This window comes from Suricata suricatta, chromosome 8 (genome assembly GCF_006229205.1).
Source record: "Suricata suricatta isolate VVHF042 chromosome 8, meerkat_22Aug2017_6uvM2_HiC, whole genome shotgun sequence".
NCBI classification, from domain to species: Eukaryota; Metazoa; Chordata; class Mammalia; order Carnivora; family Herpestidae; genus Suricata; species Suricata suricatta.
Genome location: NC_043707.1, coordinates 118,011,855 through 118,032,617, shown reverse-complemented (window position 1 = coordinate 118,032,617; position 20,763 = coordinate 118,011,855). Strand labels below are relative to the sequence as shown.

Sequence of the window (20,763 nt, the reverse complement as noted above, 5' to 3'; positions counted from 1 at the left end):
TATCCTTTCCTATACTTGGAACTAGACTTTAAATTTTGCCAAGCAAATGAATGTAAATAGTATGTGACTGTGGTCTTGATTTGCATTTCACTAATAACCAGTGAAACTGAGTACCTCTTCATATGTTTATTAACTATTTGTGTGTCCTCTACTGTGAAATGTTTTTTTCTTGTTGCTCATTTTTTTTTTTTTTTTTTTGGTTGTTTGGCTTTTTTTTTCTTACCAATTTGTAGTAGTTCTTTTTCCTGGTATAGATAGTCCACTGTCCATATATTGCTCCAAATATCTTCTAATCTGTTTTTTTTCTTTTCACTCTGAAGTATCTTTAATGATTTTAAAGTATCTTGATTTTAATATAGTTATATTTATTTGTTTCCTTTGTAAGTGCTTTTTGTGTCTTAAGAAATCCTTCCCTTGGGGCACCTGGCTGGCTAAGTCGGAAGAGCAGGTGACTCTTGATCTTGGGGTTGTGAGTTCAAGCCCCATGTTTGGCATAGAGCTTACTCAGGAAAAAAAAAAAGCTCTGTAGTTTACCTTCACCTACATGTATTTACTATATCTAGAATCAGTTTTAAAATATGGTTTGAAGTAAGAATCCACTGAAATTTTTTCATTCCACAAATACTTACTAAACATCTGCTTTGTACCAGGCACTATGTATGGGTTTGTTTCTGGGCTCTGTGTTCTGTTGACCTGGTCTGTGTAGTGACCCGTGTGCCAGTACCCAGTGGCTTAATTGTGATAGCTCTTCAGTAAGCCTTGACATCTTGTAGCACAAATCCTCCCACTTTGTCCTTAAAAAAAATGACTTGCTATTTGCCCTTTTTACTTCTTTTTTTAAAAATGTTTATTAGTTCATTTAAATGGTAGTATTTAGTAAACATTTCTTAATGTTTATTATTTATTTTTAATGTTTTATTTATTTGAGAGAGAATGTGAGCAGGGGAGAGGCAGAGAGAAAGGGGGACAGAGGATTCAGAGTGGGCTCTTAAACTCATGAACTGAAATGTGGGATCATGACCTGAGCCAAAGTTGGATGTTTAACCAGCTAAGCCACTCAGGTGCCCCTTCCCTTTAAACTTTATAAATTTTAGAATTCACTCATCAAGTGCTGGGATTTTGGTTGTAATTAGATTGAATCTTTACATCATTTTTTTTTAAAGTTTTTATTTATTTAAGTATTCTTTACATCCTCTGTGGGGCTCCGACTTTAAACCCTGAGATCAAGAGATGCGTGCTTCTCAGACTGAGCCAGCCAGGCACCCCTGAATCTTTATGCCATTTTAGGGAGAACTGATATTTTGAGAATATTTAGTCTTTGAATCCATGAACATGGCATATCTCCATTTATTTGGGTCTTTTTATTTTATTTTTTATATTATTTAGGTCTTGTTTGTTTGTTTGTTTAGAGGGAGGGAGAGCACTAAGTAGAGGACGGGCAGAGAGAGGGAGAGAGAGAAAATCCCAAGCAGACGCTGCCTTGTCAGCACAGAGCCTGAGACAGGGCTTGATCTCAGGAACTGTAAGATCATTACCTGAACCAAGGTTGGATACTCAGCAGACTACTGAGCCACCAAGGGCCCCCTAGATTTGTTTGTTTGTTTCTTTATTTTTGGGAGAGAGAGAGTTTGAGAGCTCACGCAGGTACAGGAGGGGGACAGAGGAGCGGAAGCAGGCTCTGTGCTGTCAGCAGAGAACCCAATGCAGGCTTGAACTCACAAACTGTAAGATCATACCCAAACTGAAGCTGGAGGCTTAACTGACTGAGCCACTCAGGCACCCCTGGATATATTTTCCAAGTAATTAAAAAAATTTTCGGGGGGAGGTGCCTGGGTGGCTCAGTTGGCTGAGCATCCGACTTCAGCTCAGGTCACGATCTCGCAGTTGGTTGAGTTCGAGCCCTGCGTCAGGCTGTGTGCTAACAAACAGCTCAGAGCCTGGAGCCTGCTTCAGATTCTGTGTCTCCCCCTCTTTCTCTCCACCTCCCCTGCTAATGCTCTCTCTCTGTCAAAAATAAATAAATAAATGTTGATAAAATTTAAAAAAAATTTTAAAAATACGGATCTTTGAGAGAGAGGGAGCGAGCAGAGAGGGGTAAAGAGATAGGGACACAGGGAATCCCAGGCAGGCTCTGCATTGTGAGCGCAGTGCCTGGTGTGAAGCTTGAATTCACAAACTGTGAGGTCATGAACTGACCTGAATTAAGAGTCGGTCACTCAGTGGCTTAACTGTCTGAGCCACCCAGGCACCCCTCCAAGCACTTCTTTTTATTTATTTATTTAAAAAAAAAATCTTTATTAAAAAATTTTTTTTTTACATTTACTTATTTATTTTTGAGAGACAGAGAGAGACAGATCATGAGCAGGGGAGGGGCAGAGAGAGAGGGACACACAGAATCAGAAGCAGGCTCCAGGCTCTGAGGTGTCAGCACAGAGCCTGACATGAGGCTTGAACTCACGAACTGTGAGATCATGACCTGAGTCAGAGTCGGACGTTCAACCGGCTGCGCCACCCAGGCGCCTCCAAGTACTTCTTTTTAATGCTATCATAAACTGTATCTTTAAATTTTTATATTTAGATTGTTTACTGGTTTAGAGAAATGTAATACAGTTCTTTTTTTTTTTTTTTTTTTTACTTAGACATATATCCAGGGTCTCTGTAGACCTCTGTCTGCTACTTGTTGTTTCTTTTTTTTTTTTAACATTTTTTTTAATGCTTTTATTTTTGAGAGACAGAGAGAGACAGCATGAGCCGGGGAGGGTCAGAGAGAGAGGGAGACACAGAATCTGAAGCAGGCTCCAGGCTCTGAGCTAGCGGTCAGCACAGAGCCCAACATGGGGCTCAAACCCATGAACGTGAGATCATGACCTGAACCGAAGCCGGACGCTTAACTGACTGAGCCACCCAGGCGCCCCTGCTACTTGTTGTTTCGATGAGCTCTCACTCTTAGTGCTTTGTTTCCTTGCATGTTTTGTAACTTTTGACTCTCTGGTCATATTTCTTGGAACTTTGTGGCCTGGGATGAAGATAGGTTCCTAGAGCAAGATTTGCCTCACTTTGTAAAAGAGGTAGCTTTTGAGATGGGCTTTATCCTTGTTGAATGTAGTACCTGACATGAAGAACATGGCATCAAGGGGTGGCCTGTGTCTTGAGCAACTGGGTGGTTGGTGGTGAGACTTGGAACCCTGGGAAGGAAGAGTATTGGAGAAATAAAGCGGTGGATGCAGTCAGGATTATGGAGGAGGTGTATGAAAGGGATAGGCTGTGGATTGAAATGGAAGTCAAGAAAATGTGGTGGAGTTAAGGATTATAATTAGTTCCTCAGCCTGAGTGGATGTTGGTGTCATTAACAAAAATAGTAAAAGAGAAGTCTGGAAGTTACATATGAATGCCTCTGGGCTCCCTAGAAACTGCAGTACCTCTAGGATTCACAGGTGGAGCTGGCTGGGAAGATGTTGGAATTGTGCATCTGGAGCTCAGAGCAGAAATCAGGATGGAGTGAGTCTGGGCAGGCATCTATCCAGAAGGGATAGTCAGAACTGTGTCCACAACATTGCCATGAGGGTAAAGGGCTTAATACAATAAAAACAACTTAGGGGGCGCCTTAGGGGGCACCTGGGTGGCTCAGTTGGTTAGGCGACCAACTTCAGTTCGGGTCATGATCTCATGGTTTGTGCCCAGTGTCAGGCTCTGTGCTGACAGCTCGGAGCCTGGAGCCTGCTTCAGATTCTGTCTCCCTCTCTGTCTGCCCCTCCCCTGTTCACACTCTGTCTCTTTCTCTCTCAAAAATAAATAAACTTAAAAAAACAAAATGGGGTGCCTGGGTGGCTCAGTTGGTTGAGTGTTTGACTTCGGCTGAGGTCATGATCTCATGGTTCATGGGTTCGAGCCCCGCGTCAGGCTCTGAGCCATCAGCCTGCTTCGGATTCTGTGTCTCCCTCTTTCTCTGTTCATGCCCTGTCTGTGCTCTGATGCTCTGTCTCCCAAAAATAAACATTGAAATAAAAAATTTAAGAACAAACAACTTAGTATTTGGAGCCAAGTCTTGCTGCGTTCACTATGAGTATGGTGTATAAAACAGCATCCATCCTTTTTTTTTAGTCTTTTTTTTTCTGTTTTTAATTTATTTTTGAGAGACAGAGAGAGACAGCACAAGCAGGGGAGGGTCAGAGAAGGAGGGAGGCACAGAATCCGTAACAGGCTCCAGGCTCTGAGCTAGCTGTCAGCACAGAGCCCGATGCGGGGCTCAAACCCACAAACCGTGAGATCATGAGCTGAGCCAAGGTTGGACACTCACCTGACTGAGCCACCCAGGTGCCCCCATCCTTTAGTCTTACATTCTTCCTTATATTGAGGATGAAATAAGAGCCAAAGAGTGCCTGGAGCCAGACCTTTGGGTTTCTATTCCCGCTTACCAGCTTTGTGACCTTAGGCAAATTACTTAACCTCCCTATGGGCAGAGTGAGGATAATAATAGTATGGCGTTTAAGGGGTTGTTGTAAGGATCACAAAATCACATACAGTGCTTGGCACAGGGTAAACCATGTTATATGTGTATTGAAAATGCCTTATAAACTGTAAAGATACTCGTAATTGGAAAAGCAGAGGGTCATCTTAGAAGAAGACCTACCTTTAAGGGAAGCGAGGAAGAGAAGAGCATTTTTAAAAAGAGGGAAAGATGACTCGGAATGTTGGGATAATGAGGAAATGACCATATCAAGGAAGGTTCAGTGGGGAGGGTGTGATCAGAATTTTGTGATGATGCTTTATAAAAGATTTCCTATCTGTTTCAGTTATTGTTAGTCACCTCTTTTTCTTCAACTCTTGGAACCATTTGGCCCATAACTATTTTTTTTTTAATTTTTTTGTTTGTGTATTCATTTTTGAGAGAGACAGAGGGGCAGAGAGAGAAGGGAGACACAGAATCCGAAGCAGGCTCCAGGCTCTTGAGCTGTCAGCACAGAACCTGACATGGGGTTTGAACTCACGAACTGTGAGATCATGACCTGAGCTGCAGGTGGATGCCCAACTGACTGAGCCTCCCAGGTGCCCCGATGGCCCGTAACTATTTAAAAAGAAATAAGAGTTTGTAAAGCGTTTCACAATTTACAAAGAGATTTAACTACCTCCTCTAATTCTCCACTCTTAAGATAGAAGTTGTTGCCTCTATTTAGTAAATGAGAAAATGAAGGCTCGCCAGGTAGACTTGCCGAAGTAACGGAGCTTGAGTTGCAGTCCTGGTCTTCTGATACGGAATCTTCTTTGATGATTCTAGGTGCCTAATTCGATCACAGATTTCCTGGGGCCTTAATCTAATCAGTGCTTCCCTTTTTTTTTTTTAAGCCTTTACATCGCCTAGCTCAATGCTGGGCAGATCTTAGTGTTCAAAGTAGACTAAGTGAAGAGTGGCCTTGGTCTGGAATAACTTGTCCTTTCTCCCCTCTGCCCTCTAGCGCCCTCACAAGGCCAACGCTGAGGAGATGACCAAGTACCACAGTGACGACTACATTAAATTTTTGCGCTCCATCCGCCCAGACAACATGTCTGAGTACAGCAAGCAGATGCAGAGATGTAAGTCCATTCTGTTCCCTCCTGGCTCTCGAGGCCCCAGTTGGATCTGGCCTTCAGTTGCACAGGCTCGCCTGCCTTGTATCTCCCATCCGTCCCACACGTCTCCCCCGTCTCTCGAGGATGCCAGAGGGCAGCTTTTTTCTCCAGTCTAGCTTTCCTTGTTTCTTGACTATAAGGAATAGTGTTTGATCTTTACCTAGTTAGGTTCACAACACCATGCCAAGAAAACCATAATTGTTGTAATGGGAAAAGCACTGACCCAGGAGAGGGAGACGGGAGCTAGAAGTCCCAGCTCTGACTCTCAACTGACCAGGCTGGTCACCTCCCCTCAGATTTTCTTTTGTAAAAGGCGAAAGATTTATACGATCTGAAGAGAAACCAGAGTATATCAGATTTTTCTTTTGTAAAACGGACTGGACGTCATGCCAAACAACTGTAACTGCTCTCACTTTGTATGAACCGAGAACTGAGCGGCCACTTAGGATGGACTCCGATGATGTGATCTTTGCGTTGAGGTGATTCTTCCCCTGCTTCCTGAGACTTGAAACAGGCGTCCTCTCAGAAGCTGCACTCAGTTTGTAGGAATTAACGGGGCTTCTTTTAGCTATGGGAAAAAATATGTTTAAATTTGGAAAAAAAACTTAATCACTGACTTCTCCCTTGTGTTATTTTAGAAATTATCTCTTAGCACCTAATATCTCACGTAATAAAACAGTGAGACAGCATTGTCCAGAAGAAGTTTTGATTAGCTTATAACAGTTTATTTGGAAATATCAGCAAATCTATGGCACAGGTTGCTACTGGCCACAAGGTAGTCTGAGTCCCAAGGCAGTATATTTATTTGTTACAATAGTTGCACAGTTGTAATGATTACAGAACCATGTTTTTATTTTATTTTTTTATTAAAAAAATTTTTTTAACATTTATTTATTTTTGAGAGAGAGACAGAGCAAGCTGGGGAGGGACAGAGAGAGAGGGAGACACAGAATCCAAAGCAGGCTCCAGGCTCTGAGCTGTCAGCAGAGAGTCCAATGCCGGGCTTGAACTCACCAGAGAGATCTCACCAGTGAGATCATTGCCTGAACCAAAGTTGGACACTTAACCGACGGAGCCACCCAGGCGCCCCTCCAGAGAGACCTGTTTTAAAGTATTATTGCGCCCACAGCTCCAGGAGCTGCTGCCCTGGACATGCAGCAGTTGCTCTTTGACTTGGCAGGATCTTATTTCCTTCCAAGATGAGACAAATTCCTTTCTTTGCCCTGGATAGCTTTAGAGCTTTTCACCGCCTATTGAGGCCAGTGAACAGGCTCCACTGTCAGCAGAGAGGACTCTCATTAGAGAGGCAGCTTGCTATTGGAGCAAGAAAGTGAGCTGTTTTTTGCTTTAAAGTTTTTTTTTAATGTTTATTTAGTTTTGAGAGAGAGAGGGAGAGAGAGAGAGAGAGCGCGCGCACGAGTGAGAGCAAGTGGGGAAGGGGCAGAAGAGAAAGCAGGCTCCAGGCTCCGAGCTGTCAGCACAGAGCCCAATGCGGGGCTCAGACTCACAAACCGGGGCTCAGACTCGTAAACCGTGAGTTCATGACCTGAGCCAAAGTTGGATGCTTAGTGACTGAGCCACCGAGGCGCCCCAAGAAAATGAATTTTAATGTCTTGGTTTGAATCCCTTAGCTCTGCTACTTAACTGATTGTTCTTAAGCAAGTCCCCTGACTTCTCTGAGCCTTGTTTTCTCAGTGCCTATTTCATAGTGGAGGTTGGGGGAGGATAGGTGAGATAGCACTGTTAATGAATAGTAATGTTTGCTGTGATGACTTCTTATTTTCATCATTTTTAAATCTGTCAAGGCAGACATAAAATATTAGGCCCTCTGGAGTGTACAGGTTTGGGTCGGCTTCCAGTTTGCTCCAGTTTTCCTGAAACTAGCATTCTAAGATTGTGCATTAAAAAATTAGGTCTGGGATTTTCTCTCGTTGAAGGCAGGTTAGGAAGGATGAGGTTCTCTAAGGACTTTAAGGCATCTTACTGATTTGACTCATTGGGTTATAGAAAGACGTCTCTGAGTGAAGTGCTTTATAACTAGGATCCACAGAAACAACAGTGATGTGTGAGCTGAGCTCTTTGTTTTTGTATTTACCAACACCTAATCTAGGAAGTTATACATGTAATAAGACTAAATTAAAGTTAGGGTTCTTTGCTCTCGGCTAGGATGTATAAACATTTTGGGGTCATTTTGAGACTTTGAGAACCTTGATCAGAAGTTCTGACCTAATATTTTAATAAGTTAAAATGGCAACATGATGAGCAGTGGGCACGCTGGCAGCCAGCCTTGGCCTGCTGGGGAGCTCGTGGCTTGCTGGGCTGAGACCTTATTAAAAATAATAATAAATAAAGGGGTGCCTGGGTGGCTTTGTTGGTTAAGCTTCTGACTCTTTGTTTGTTTGTTTTTGAGGCAAGGAGAGGCAGAGGGAAGGGGAGAAAGGGGACCTGAAGTGGGCTCTGTGTTGACAGCAGAGAGCCCCATGTGGGGCTCGAACTCATGAACCATGAAATCATCACGTGAGCCGAAGCCAGACACTTAACTAACTGAGCCACCCAGGTGCTCAAGTGTCCAACTCTTGATTTTGGCTTGGGTCATGATCTCACAGTTTGTGGGATCAGGCCCTGTGTCAGACTGTGCACTGACAACACAGAGCCCACTTGGGATTCTCTCTTTCTCCCTCTCTCTCTCTCTGCCCCTCCCCTACACATGTGCATGCACGAATGCTCTCTCCCTCTCTCAAAAATAAATAAATATTTATGTTCTTATTTATAAATATTTTTAATGCTTATTTATTTTTGAAGGAGAGAGAGACAGAGCATGAGCGGGGGTGGGGGACATAGAGAGAGGGAGACACAGAATCCGAAGCAGGCTCCAGGCTCTGAGCTGTCAGCACATAGCCTGATGTGGGGCTTGAACTCACAAACCATGAGATCAAGACCTGAGCTGAAGTCAGACGACTAACCGGCTGAGCCACCCAGGTTCCCTAATATTTAAAAAATTAAAAAATAACAGTAAATAAAAAAATAAGATGGATTTGAACATGAATAAGTGCAATTTTTTCTGCCAGATTATCAGAACATGAAATGTGGTGGGTAATGATAAAAGGGAATTATGGTGGTAAAATTTGGAGACATCATCATCTTTTTTATAGACGTATAAATTGAGTTTTTCTGGGTCCCCCAGCAAGGTAGTGGTAGAATGGAGAACTGAACTTGTCACCTCCTGATTCTGGAGTATTTTTAAGTATGTTGCATGTAGAATATTTCACACATACACACAAACGTAAATAATAGAATGAACATCCATGTACCCACTACCAGCCTTTCTTTCTTTCCTTAAAACATTTTTTTATGTTTTTTATTTATTTTTTGAGAGACAGAGAGAGACAGCACGAGTGGGGAGAGGGGGTCAGAGAGTGAGGGAGATACAGAATCCGAAGACAGGCTCCAGGCTCTGAGTTAGCTGTCAGCACAGAGTCAGACACCGGGCTCGAACCCATGAACTGTGAGATCATGACCTGAGGTGATGAAGTCAGACGCTCAACCGACTGAGCCATCCAGGCGCCCCTTTCTTTCCTTTTTTAAAGTTACTTATTTCTGAGAGACAGAGACAAGCATGAGTGGGGGAGGGACAGAGAGAGAAGGAGACAGAAACCAAAGCAGGCTCCAGGTCCTGAGCTGTCAGCACAGAGCCCGATGTGGGGCTCAAACCCACAGATCGTGAGACCATGATCTGAGGTGAAGTCGAATGCTTAACCAGCTGAGCCACCCAGGTGCCCCTGCCAGCCTTTCTTTCTGAGAAACAAACCTCAGCCAAAATAGTTGAAGCCCCCCTGGACGCGCCCCCTTGATCACACACCCTGCTCCCCCCTTGACACCGCCACAGGGGGGTAAGCCCTCTGCCGAAGCCCCTGTTAGTCTCCTGCATCTTTCTGCAGTGTGCTTTTTACCACCTTCTCCGTCTCCTCCACTCTCCCGTCTCTCACCCAGTATTGCTCTCCTCAGTGTAATGCCAGCCTAAGAATGAGAAAAGTATTTGTTGTAGGAAGAGGGGAACCCATACAAGAGCCCTCCCTCGTCTCACAGGTTAGTCCAAGTGAGTCTGCACTCTCCATTTCTCCCCTTTCCATCTCCAGTCACACAGCTTGTTGAACTGGGAATAATGAGCTGGCCGTTTGAGCCACACATTGGTTTGGGGCCTGAAGGGAAATATTTTTTCCTATATCTAGAATTACCATTTCCTGAGGTGTCTGGCTGGCTCATTCGGTAGAGCATGTAACGCTTGATCTTGAAGTCATGAGTTCAAGCCCCACATTGCACTTAGAGTGTACTTAAAAAAAATAATAAAATAAATAAATACATAAAACATAGCCCACTTGGGAGTATAAACAAAACTCTAGGAACCTAGGCAGGCTAAACCCAGTGAAAGAGGAAGCAGCCGGAGGGGGCATTTGGTTGCCAGTGGATAAATAGCCTGGCCCCAGGGACCAAAGTTCTTATTGACACAGCCTCCCAGTGTTTACCCGGGAAGTGGGGGTGAGAGCCACCCACTCCTCCTCGCCCCTTTCTGCCGGCCACACTTCCTCAGAGCCCAGGTCTCGGCAGAGCACCCTCCCAAGTTGAGGGCAGTGCCAGAGTTGGTAACGCCTGTGGTTATTGCGGACTTTGAGCTTCAGCTGTCTCTCAGAAGCTTCCACAGTCCGAGCTGGGCTCCGCTACCCTCCTCGTTCTAGGGCTTCTCCTTGTTCTATTTTGGGAATCCCAGTTGATAGCAGTGGATGTAGTAGGAAGTCAAGGGCAAGAGAATCGGGATCCAGCCTACCCCCGCCTCTAGTTTCCTGTGTCTCGTTGATGTCTCAGTAGTTTCCTTTCCTGTGAGAGGAGACGTGGAACCCTGAGGTCCGTGACTGCAGCCCTCAGGTGTGCTTCCCTTCCTGTCTTTCCGTTCGTTTGCATTACTATTTGCATGTGTTTCCTCATTATGTGTTAGTGTGTACTTTTGCTCCTTTCGCCTGAAATAACTTTACTCCAGTCGTCACTTGTAGGGGTAGTAGAAAGCGCACTGGACTGTGTGAGTCAGGACATCTGGAGTCTGATTCTGGGGCTGCCGCTGCCTTGTTACGTAACCTTGGGCAGGCCACTTAATTCTTCGTATCTGTTTGTTCCTGTGGACGGTGGGGTTGGTAACGTCTTGTCCAACTCCTGGGGTTGTTGTGAGGATCAAATGAGATTGAGTATATGGAATTACTGAGGAAAAGGCCAGAGTATATTTTCATGGACTTTTAGGGCAGACCGACCAATGCTTAAATATTGCCTCCGCTCTTTACTAGCAGTTCACCTCTCTGAGCCTGTTTTTCCCCCATTTATAAAATAGGACCACATCCTGCCCCAGAAGGTTGAGTGAGGATAAATGACATGAGGTATTTAAAGCATTTAGCACAGTGTCTGGCACATTGTGAGGTTTGCAGTGGACGATAGATAGATCTCTGTTCCTCACTGCCTTGTTGGTCAGCTGGAGTGAGACCCACGTACAACCTGGATAAGTGGCTAAGTTCTTCTCCTTCAAGAGAAGAGCCAACATCTTCAAGTGCTTACTTGCTCTAGTCTTCCCCCTACAAGATTTGTTAATCTTCTCAATACTTAGGTGAGGTGGATATGATTGCTTGTTAAAGGTCATAAGCCAAAGCTCTAAGAAGTTAAATGACTTGCCCCAGTCACAAAGCCCGTGAGTAGTAGAGCCTGGACTAGAATCCTTCTGAATCCAAATTCTTTTTTTTTTCCCATGAGCTCATAAATATGTAAACAATAACTAAAGGAATTGTGGACACTAACTTTTCCCTTATGTCTTTCAAGTCAATGTTGGTGAAGACTGTCCGGTATTTGATGGCCTGTTTGAGTTCTGTCAGTTATCTACTGGTGGCTCTGTGGGTAAGGACTGTACCTCCCTCCTCGAGGGCTGTGCTGGGTTGTATTAGGGAGGTCTGCCTTTTAGGCTGCTGTCCCAGTGGGGCTGAGCTGAGACCCCTTAAAATGGTCTTGTGAGTTTTTACGTTAGGTCTTTAAAATACCCTTCTGGTTCAGTGCCAGCCCAGGTTCAGTCTCTGACACGGTACTGACAGATGTCCTTGACTGTCCCGCCCTACCAAGAGATCTTACATACTGGAATTCCCTGCAGACCTCATGGGGTTGTTGAGATGCTGTACATAGAAGCAATTTGCAAACTGCAAAGTGCTGTAAAAATGGGAAGTGTCATCATCTGTGTCTTACAAAAGCGCATGGTGATTACCTTTAGAGGTCAGAAACCCTCCCCACATATCTCCCACTTCCGTTATTAACTTCTAGATCACCTCTAGGATTATTCTAAACCCTTTCTTTAAAAATCTGTATTTTCCTATGATCACTATTTGCTCTCATCTCCCCTTTCCCCTGCCTCCCAATATAACCTCAGAGAACAAAGATGTACACAGGAAAAAATTGCCCACAATCACACTGTCCACAGATAATCATCATTACCATTTTGGTGTTTGTATGTCCATTCTTTTCTGTTTGTATAAATCTGGATATAACATATACATCCATATTTTACCAAAATGTGTCACGTGTATAAAGTTTTGTGTCTGTATATTTTATACTTAGTAAATCTGTAAGATTTCTGTAGCTATGGTAGTCTATAGCATGATTTCTAGTGGCTTCATGATTATGCCATGTTACGGACCAACGTCAGTTGACATAATCGGTCCCCTCTTGTCAGATCATTTGGCTTGTTCCGTGTCTTTATTGCTGTTAAAGTTACATGCCACAGATGCACCTGCATGCACAAGTATACATTTCTCTCACTTCTTGGGCGTGTTTGTGCTTGGAGCTTCTAGTCTCTTTAGTCTCCGCATCATTTTTTGACCACGAACCATAGTAAGAAATACATTTACCCTCGCAGTCCAGGATGTGCACACACACTGTCATTCTGAAGCTAGTATCACAGAAGAGCAGCTGCCTTACTGTTATTTTATTCTAGTCTGTTTTCTTTAAAGTGTGTGTGTGTGTGTGTGTGTATACACCTACATATATACACTAATCATGACCCACTAAATCAGTTTTAAGGCCTACTGATGGGTTGCCACCTTCAGTTTGGAAACAAGTTGTTTAGAGTAGCCAATGTCATATTGCCTCCCTGGTAGAAGAGGGAGGGAGGGAGGGAGGAAGAGAACAGTCCAGCTCTTGAATAGGCAGGTTCTACCTCTCACCGGGCTTCCTGGGCTTCTTGGGGAGACGGGGAGAGTGACTTGCTAACAGTCTTGTGTTCTCTCTTTCACACCCAGCAAGTGCTGTGAAACTTAATAAGCAGCAGACGGACATCGCTGTGAATTGGGCTGGGGGCCTGCACCATGCAAAGAAGTCTGAGGCATCTGGCTTCTGTTACGTCAATGATATCGTCTTGGCCATCCTGGAACTGCTAAAGTATGCCTGCCTGGCCTTGTCTCTTGGAGGAGCACCTTAGGCCAGGTTCCCACTTCCCTCTCCCCCTGGGCTTGCCTCCCTAGTTTGCTTTTCCTAGCGCTGTGCTGGCTAGGATGTGTTCAGTGTCTCTGGCTGGCCATCCTCTCCTTGACGGGGTCCTGGTTTGATCTGAGCCCACGGCAAGCTCAGGGGCAGGCGCTGCTCAGATCCTGCCTCCAGAGTGTCCCTGTGTGGCTGGAGTTGACCCTGGCTGTAGAGTAGGAAGATCGGACTTGGTCGGCTTGGTCAGGCCTCTGGAGACACCCTGCCGCTCTTCCACCTTCCTTCAGCCAGTTTCCACGTCTCTGGTGCTTAGAGATACCTGAGGGAGGCAGCCAGCCCGGTAAGCTGGGACCTGGCGCCCTTGGCGCGTCCCACTCCCAGAGACCTGCCAGACCCCTGACCCTCTTCTGATCCTAGGTATCACCAGAGGGTGCTGTATATTGACATTGACATTCACCATGGCGATGGCGTGGAAGAGGCCTTCTATACCACAGACCGGGTCATGACTGTGTCCTTTCATAAATACGGAGAGTACTTCCCGGGAACTGGGGACTTACGGGTGAGAACTCACTTCAGGGGCCAGCTATCCCCCCGCTCAGCTGCCAGCCCTAACCCTCCTGTCCCAGGTCGCCACTTCCTGCCCCTTCTGCCATTCAGAACACCTTACCCCAGCCGAGGGCACCTGCCCTGGTTTTCCCTCCCTTACTCTGGAGGGAGGGAGTGATGAGGCACAAAGGGTTGGGAGGGACAGGGGTCTCATGACTCACTTCAGGTCCCTCCTTGCCACAGCTAAGTTACATTGCAGTATTCAGCTGCCCCTTACAACTTGAATTTTAGGCCACAGACATCAGGTTCTCTCCCATGGGCTAGGAATTGAGACCCTTATGGACCATCTCAAGGGTTCTTAACTTTCTCTTTGATCATCTGACTGAAAGCTATGGACTCCATCCCTAGGAAAGTATAAGGAATCTTTGTATCTGCTACTGAAGACACCTCCCCTTATTGAAGGCCATCCATAGACCTCAGGACAAGAGTCCTTGGAAGCTAACTCATTGAACTGTCGTGTCTGCTTCTATTAGCATGAATATGAAACCAGTCCTTTGCCATGCAAAGTGAAAAAGTGGCACTAATTCATTTGTTTGCTGTGGCCCGCATTTGAATAAATGGGCCGCCTTCTTCTACCTTCTCTGGAGAGGAAAAAGTTATCTCAGGGTGGGTGTTAGTTCTGTGACCCAGCTACCAGCAGCTCTAACCCAGTCCACACGGAGGTCTCGTGCTCTGGCGTAGGGTATTCCATCTCTGGCTCCATAAACAGTTCTCAGCCTGGGCACAGGCTCAGTGGTGTTTCCGGAGATGTGAGGTAGGCTTGCCAGTGAGGGGGATGGTATTTACCAAGGTGCCCCCTGCTCTGTCTCCAGCCCACCTCATGGACCCCACCTGTCTCTCTTAGAACAACTGCCTCTTCTTAGCTTCATCTTTCAGTTTTACTTTAATGTCCCTCTTGATTAGGACATTGGGGCTGGCAAAGGCAAGTATTATGCTGTTAACTACCCGCTCCGAGATGGGATCGATGACGAGTCCTATGAGGCCATTTTCAAGCCGGTAAGTGGCTTATCAACCCCCCTCCCTCTCCCTCCCCTCCCCAATGGGATTAGTCTAAGGGAGGGGCAGCAAAGGACCCCCAGCATACCTCAGGGACCTCTAGCCCCTGAGAAGCTGGTTGGGAAATGAGCTGTTTTGACTCAGGATTGTATGCTGTGTGATCAGCTAGAGGAACAAAATTCATCCAAATATTTATGGATGCCTTCTGTGGGTCAGGCCCTCTGTTGGATACAAAAGTATCTAAGACATGAATCATGCCCTTGGAAACCTCACAGGCTATGTCGTGGGAAGCAGGCACATACACGACAGTGTGTGGTCATTACTGTTGTTGCAGGATGAACTGAGGAAGGGGAGACAAGCCTCTGCCTGGGCTGGGGAGAGGGTAGTCAGAGAGGATTTCACGGAGGTGGTGACATTTAAGCTGGACTTTGAAAAATGAGGAGTTGCCATGCAAAGAAGGAGTTGGAGGCGGGGTGGGGGGGCAAGGGTGGCGTTCAGCAGCGGGGGACAGCACCAGCAGAACACAGAGGTGCCAGTATGTAGCTAGATATGTAGGTCAATGTGATGGGTGGGAGGAGTATTGAAGGACGTGATAGGAAATGTTTGTGGGGGTCTTGGATGCCAAGCTGAGGAGTGAAATCTTCGCCTGCAAGCCACAAGGAACCATTACTAGAGTATTAACCTAATACGGTCAGGTAGTCAAGTGCCTACTGTATGCCTTGTAGGAGGGGGGACAGCGAAGCCCAAGATATAATCTTTGTCCTAGGTAACGTCAGAGTCTTGTGAGAATGGGAAAGACGAAGGTGAGCGCTCAAAGTCTCAAAAGACCGAAGGAGCAGGCCAGATGCAGCCAGGGGTCAGGAGAAGGGGCGCTGGAGCTTGGGCAGTGAAAGAAGGGAAAGACCGAGGGAAAGGTGAGGCTGTTCCAGGTTCAGCGTTACGAGAGCTGGAAGGCTCCTGGAAGGCCTCCCAAACTGGAAAACTGAAATCCCAAATGGGGAAGCAAGAGCTCTTTACCAGCCAGCATGAGGGAGGGTGGAAAGGTAGGAGTGAATGATAGGACACAGAAGTACTGCGGATCACCCTTTGCAGCCCCGGACATCACGTAGCGTTTCTTGAAGCCGGTGGTGACCGGGATGTGACTTTCAGGTCATGTCCAAAGTAATGGAGATGTTCCAGCCCAGTGCAGTTGTCTTACAGTGTGGCTCGGACTCCCTGTCTGGGGATCGGTTAGGTTGCTTCAACCTGACCATCAAAGGTGAGACCAGGTGGCGTAGGGATGGGTGGGCAGGGCTCTGCCAGGCGCTCCTGTAACCCAGCACTCCTTTCTCCCACCGAAGGGCACGCCAAGTGTGTGGAGTTTGTGAAGAGCTTCAACCTGCCTATGCTGATGCTGGGAGGAGGCGGCTACACCATCCGTAACGTGGCCCGCTGCTGGACATACGAAACGGCCGTGGCCCTGGACACAGAGATCCCAAATGGTAATCACTCCCGGGCCAGGTTGGGCTGGGCAGAGCCCGAGCTCACGTGTCCTAGAGGTCATAACCCCTTTCCCATTGGCCAGGTGGCCTCTCCTTTTCTGATACTGGGCGTGGATTCTCCTCCCTATCCTCTTGTGATTGTCAGACCATCACTTTTTCCTGAGTCCTTTTGTGACCCTGCCCCTTCCCCTTCCCACTTCTGGTCTAGACATAATGATCAGTGGTTATTTATAGCTTTGGAACTTCTACTCTGTAGGGTGACTGGGGTAGAAGTGAGGAGGTGCTCCCAACCAGCATTGCCTAAATTTTTCTAAACCGGGAGCTTGTGACTTCTCCTCATAGTGGGAGGTGGGGTGTGGACACTGGAGAATGGCATTAAAAAGACTGAAACCCTATAAGCACCCGGGTCTCCCCGGGTCTCCGAGGCATTCTTTAGTTTGATGGTTGGGCCAGCAGTTCCAGATAAGCCTACAATGCTTTTCTCAGGGCCCGTGGTAGCCCCGTGGTAGCCGGGTTCTCTTGACTCTTATCTCCTGCCCCAATCAGAGCTTCCATACAATGACTACTTCGAGTACTTTGGACCAGATTTCAAACTTCACATCAGTCCTTCCAATATGACCAACCAGAACACCAACGAGTACCTAGAGAAGATCAAGTGAGTATATTCCCCAGACGCACCCTGATTGAACATTCCAGGCTCTGGTTTGTCCCTGACCAGAGCCCAGCCACCCTCTCTACCATTGGCCATAGACAGCGACTGTTTGAGAACCTGCGAATGCTGCCCCACGCACCTGGGGTCCAAATGCAGGTGATCCCTGAAGATGCCATTCCAGAGGAGAGTGGCGACGAGGACGAGGAAGACCCTGACAAGCGCATCTCGAGTAAGAGCCAGCCCCAGGGGCCTGTAGCTGACTTCCACCACCATTCTTGGTTCCACTTTCCTCTCAAGCTGCCCCCCTGTTGACATTCCCAAGTACCAGTAGTTGGGACAATTTAGGGAGGCTGAGTTTCCTTCCTTTCTTCTTGGTCACCCTTCCCTGTTGTCTCCTGGACACCCAGGGAAGCACTGGGCGCAGACCTGGAGGTACAGATCACCTCCTGCTCTCTCATCCGTATCTCCCCTTGCTTCCCAGTCTGTTCCTCGGACAAACGGATCGCCTGCGAGGAAGAGTTCTCGGACTCTGATGAAGAGGGAGAAGGCGGTCGTAAGAACTCTTCCAACTTTAAAAAAGCCAAGAGAGTCAAAACTGAGGATGAAAAAGAGAAAGATCCAGAAGAGAAGAAAGGTGGGTTTGGGTTGCCTCTGGACTTGGGTCTTGAGCCCCAGGCCCCAGAGGAGGATGAATCTATGTAGGGAACTGACTCAGGCCCTGCCTTCTATGGGGCTCGGTCTCAGCTCCCAAAAGTGGCAGGGCCCACAAAAGAATGAAACTCGATTTGTCATCTCCACTGGCTGATTGAGCTCTGCCAGGCTCCAGAGCCAGGGACATGCCTGGGCTCCCCATGGTCAGGAGTGTGGCTCTCACCACCCAAGCCCTTTTCCCAGCACTTCACCCCAGTCTCCCAGGGGGCTGCCTCCGCCCACCGGGTTCAGGCTCTAGCAGGCCGGGAAACCGGTCCAACCTGTTTGTTCTCCACAGGGCTCAATGGGAGGGCCTGGGATGGGCTTTTCTCTCTTTTGTATGTCCAGTGCGCTGCTGCCTTGGTAGGGAAGGGGTTTCAGGGGGAAGTGAAGATTCCATGGGTCTTTCTGGAAGCGAGCCCTTCACGATCCCTGCATTCTTCTGTTCTAGAAGTCACAGAAGAGGAGAAAACCAAGGAGGAGAAGCAAGAAGCCAAAGGGTGAGGAAGGAGCTGTCAGCCATCTCCTTGGCATTGGAGCACCAGCCCTTTTGTCCGCTCTGCTGAGGGAAGGCGCGGGGACAGCTGGTGCGGCTCACAAAGGCCTCTTTCAGGGGCTGCTCCTTCTCTGCGGTTCTAGGCACAGCTAGGAAGCCCTGGCGCTCAGCAGTCACCTGGGCGGCTGGGGTCCTATACAAGTCATTGTCCCCATGTTTTTGCTTCAAGGCCTCTGGGGTGCATGATCTCATCCCAGTCTCTGCTCTCTCCACAGGGTCAAGGAGGAGGTCAAGTTGGCCTGAGCAGACCTCTCCAGTTTTGGCATCCTGCCAAGTTCCCCACCTTTCTCCCACAGCCCCTCAGATTTTATATTTTCTATTTTCTCTGTGTATTTATATAAGAATATATTAAATATAAATATCCCCAGGGACTAGACAGGAAGCAGGGCCCTGAGGCCAGGGCACGTGTTAGGAGTGACCTCTTTTAGTGGGTGCCTTGCCACCCATCCTTCCCCAGTTCTTAATTTTGAACCCTAAAGGGTGCCGGGTCTGGGAGGCATATTCTTAAGCAGCCACAGGACAAAATCCTGGAATGCCAAGTGCCTGCTTAGTGGTTTTGGAAAGGTGCCCTTATTGGGCATTCTAGGAGTGGCTAGACCTTGAGGGACAAACCCCCCCCTCCCCCAGTCAGGCTCCTTAAGGAAACATCAGCCATTTTTAGATTGGTCCTGTTAACCATACCTTCCCACTGGCCGCACGTGAGCCAGGAAATTCGCACTGCCTGCCCTCTGTCCTTGCCCAGTTCTGCAGGTGGAGACTGGCAGTCGGTTTCCTTTTTGAGATACTATTTTCATTTTTGTGAGAATCTTTGTAATAAAATGGTTCATTTCTACATCCTCCTGAGCTTGTCTCCTGGCAGTATCCCTGGGTTCATTTCGCCTCTACTTCCCTGACCTTCTGGTGTCCAGGAGAATCTGGGCAACCCCCTGCACAACAAAACAACCCTGCAGTCTTACCCCTCACCTTAATCCATCCCTCAGGGGTTGAGGCTAGCCAGTCCTCTCACCCTACCCCCAGAAGACCACTCATCAGAAAGCACTACTAAAGGGACAACATTTATTCCTTTTCCAAATGTTACAGTAAAACCAGGTGGAAGAGAATGGTTTTAGCAGTTAGAAAAAAAAAAAGTACAAATCTGGGGTTTGGCCATTAAAAGTTATTTACAACAATGGGAGGGGGAAAAAAGACAACAAGAAGTTGTTTCACATTACAGACCTCCCCCCCCACCCCAAAGCCTAATACTTGCTTACCAAGTCAAAAAAGAGACACAGTCGATTCACAAGCTGGAGGTTTGAACTTGAGTAAGACATTTATAAAAACCTAGACAGGGGCAGTGTCCTCCCCAGCCCAGGTGCCACTAGGCACAGCACAAGAGACTAAAAACTCAACAGGGTGGGAGGGGGTGGGCTGGGGGAGAGGGGGAGGCTGGACACTCAGGGTTTGGGAGTGTAGGCACCCCACATCTGGCTCAGGGATTTGGGGAATAGAGTAAACAAAACCTACTTGGAAAAGAATTGGGGAAGAAAACCAGCACTTGCCTTCTGCAGGGGTAGGGACAGGAGAGGGAGGGCCAGGGGCAGGAGCATTTCACATCACTAACCTAACTTGGGAAACTGCAAGGGACCATCTTCAACTGGCCTTAAGAGGAAGGCCAAATGGATGATGGGAGAATCCACAGGAGGGCAGAGGAGAGGGAACGTGGCTGGGAGGGGGCAACAGCCCCTTCCTTTCTGGGCACAGGAAGGCAGCCAGGGCACCAGGTCCAGGCAGTGACCTCACAAGGACAGCACAGTTTTTGCAGCTTAGAGATCACCCACCTGCCCCCACCCAGCTACTCATTCTGCTCGCTGGCGGGTGTAGGGCCACTCTCCGGCCCCGAGGGAGTGGACGGCTCTGCGGCCTGGGGCCCTGCCTCTTCTTCCGTGTCTCCTCCCTTGGAGGCAGCACTAGCCTCTGCCCCCTTGGCCTGGGGCTCCTGGCTCTCGGGGGTGGCCACAGCCTTCCCTTCCTGGGCTGGGCCCTCCTCGCCGCAGGCACCGATCTCCCCCTGCTCCTGCTCTTCCTCTGTGGGTGAGGAGGCAGACGAATCACCCCCACCCTCCTTCCGATTTCTCTTGAAGGACAGACCACTCAATTTGAAAGGCTTCTTGAAAGAGAATTTCTTCTTCTTCTTGGGGGTCTCCTTGGCGGGGGCATCCCCCTTGACCTCAGCGCCCTGGCTAGGGGGTGCTGGCTCGATGGCATCGCCAGTGGCCCCGGCTGCCTCCTCTGTGCCGTTCACGGGGGGCGAATCCCCTTCACCCTTGGGGGATAAGTCTCCATTGCTTTTCACGTGGCCGTTCTCCTGCAGGGCAGAGGAGACAGCAATGAGGGCCGGGGCTCTACCCCACCTCCCCCAGCCCACCCCTGACCCTTTCCAGGCAGTGGGACCCCGACTATTCTGCAGCCCGGGAGGCTGGCGGTAGCCTCACCCCCACCGGGATCCCGTCAAGCATCTCCCTCCTGCCCTCACGAGCGCGCGGGGGCCGAGAGCGCAGAGGCCGCGGCCGGCAGGAGGCGCTGGGGTCCCGTGGCCCCCCACCCACCTCCCCCGGGGCGCGCTCTCCATTCGGCGCAGACCCGCTCGAGGCGGCCGATCCCCGGCGGGCGGGCTGACGAGCCCAGCCAGCCGACAGCGC

General features: G+C 48.0%; 2 protein-coding genes across 4 annotated transcripts in view; one reads left to right on the top strand and one right to left on the bottom strand.

Moving 5' to 3' along the window:
- The window catches only part of HDAC1 (histone deacetylase 1), a 33,243-nt gene extending 14,315 nt beyond the window's left edge, over nucleotides 1-18,928 (top strand). The window contains exons 3-14 of one of the 3 annotated variants that reach the window (XR_003911506.1): nucleotides 5,454-5,571; nucleotides 11,461-11,535; nucleotides 12,924-13,062; nucleotides 13,522-13,663; nucleotides 14,614-14,706; nucleotides 15,856-15,964; nucleotides 16,047-16,187; nucleotides 16,734-16,842; nucleotides 16,938-17,068; nucleotides 17,321-17,473; nucleotides 17,981-18,116; nucleotides 18,301-18,928. Coding sequence is in view for 2 of the 3 variants with exons in the window: in XM_029946051.1 (XP_029801911.1) it covers nucleotides 5,454-5,571; nucleotides 11,461-11,535; nucleotides 12,924-13,062; nucleotides 13,522-13,663; nucleotides 14,614-14,706; nucleotides 15,856-15,964; nucleotides 16,047-16,187; nucleotides 16,734-16,842; nucleotides 16,938-17,068; nucleotides 17,321-17,473; nucleotides 18,301-18,437 (1,347 nt within the window). In the remaining variant the exon portion in view is untranslated. The remainder of the gene's footprint in view (nucleotides 1-5,453; nucleotides 5,572-11,460; nucleotides 11,536-12,923; nucleotides 13,063-13,521; nucleotides 13,664-14,613; nucleotides 14,707-15,855; nucleotides 15,965-16,046; nucleotides 16,188-16,733; nucleotides 16,843-16,937; nucleotides 17,069-17,320; nucleotides 17,474-17,980; nucleotides 18,117-18,300) is intronic. The other 2 variants (XM_029946050.1, XM_029946051.1) reach the window with 2 other exon arrangements.
- A 196-nt stretch (nucleotides 18,929-19,124) lies between these two features.
- Nucleotides 19,125-20,693, bottom strand: MARCKSL1 (MARCKS like 1). The gene is made up of 2 exons (XM_029945858.1): nucleotides 20,598-20,693; nucleotides 19,125-20,540 (listed from the first exon to the last, which is right to left on the bottom strand). Exons 1-2 carry the CDS (start codon nucleotides 20,691-20,693, stop codon nucleotides 19,917-19,919), a joined length of 720 nt encoding a protein of 239 aa, XP_029801718.1. The 3' UTR covers nucleotides 19,125-19,916.
- Nucleotides 20,694-20,763: the final 70 nt, after the last annotated feature.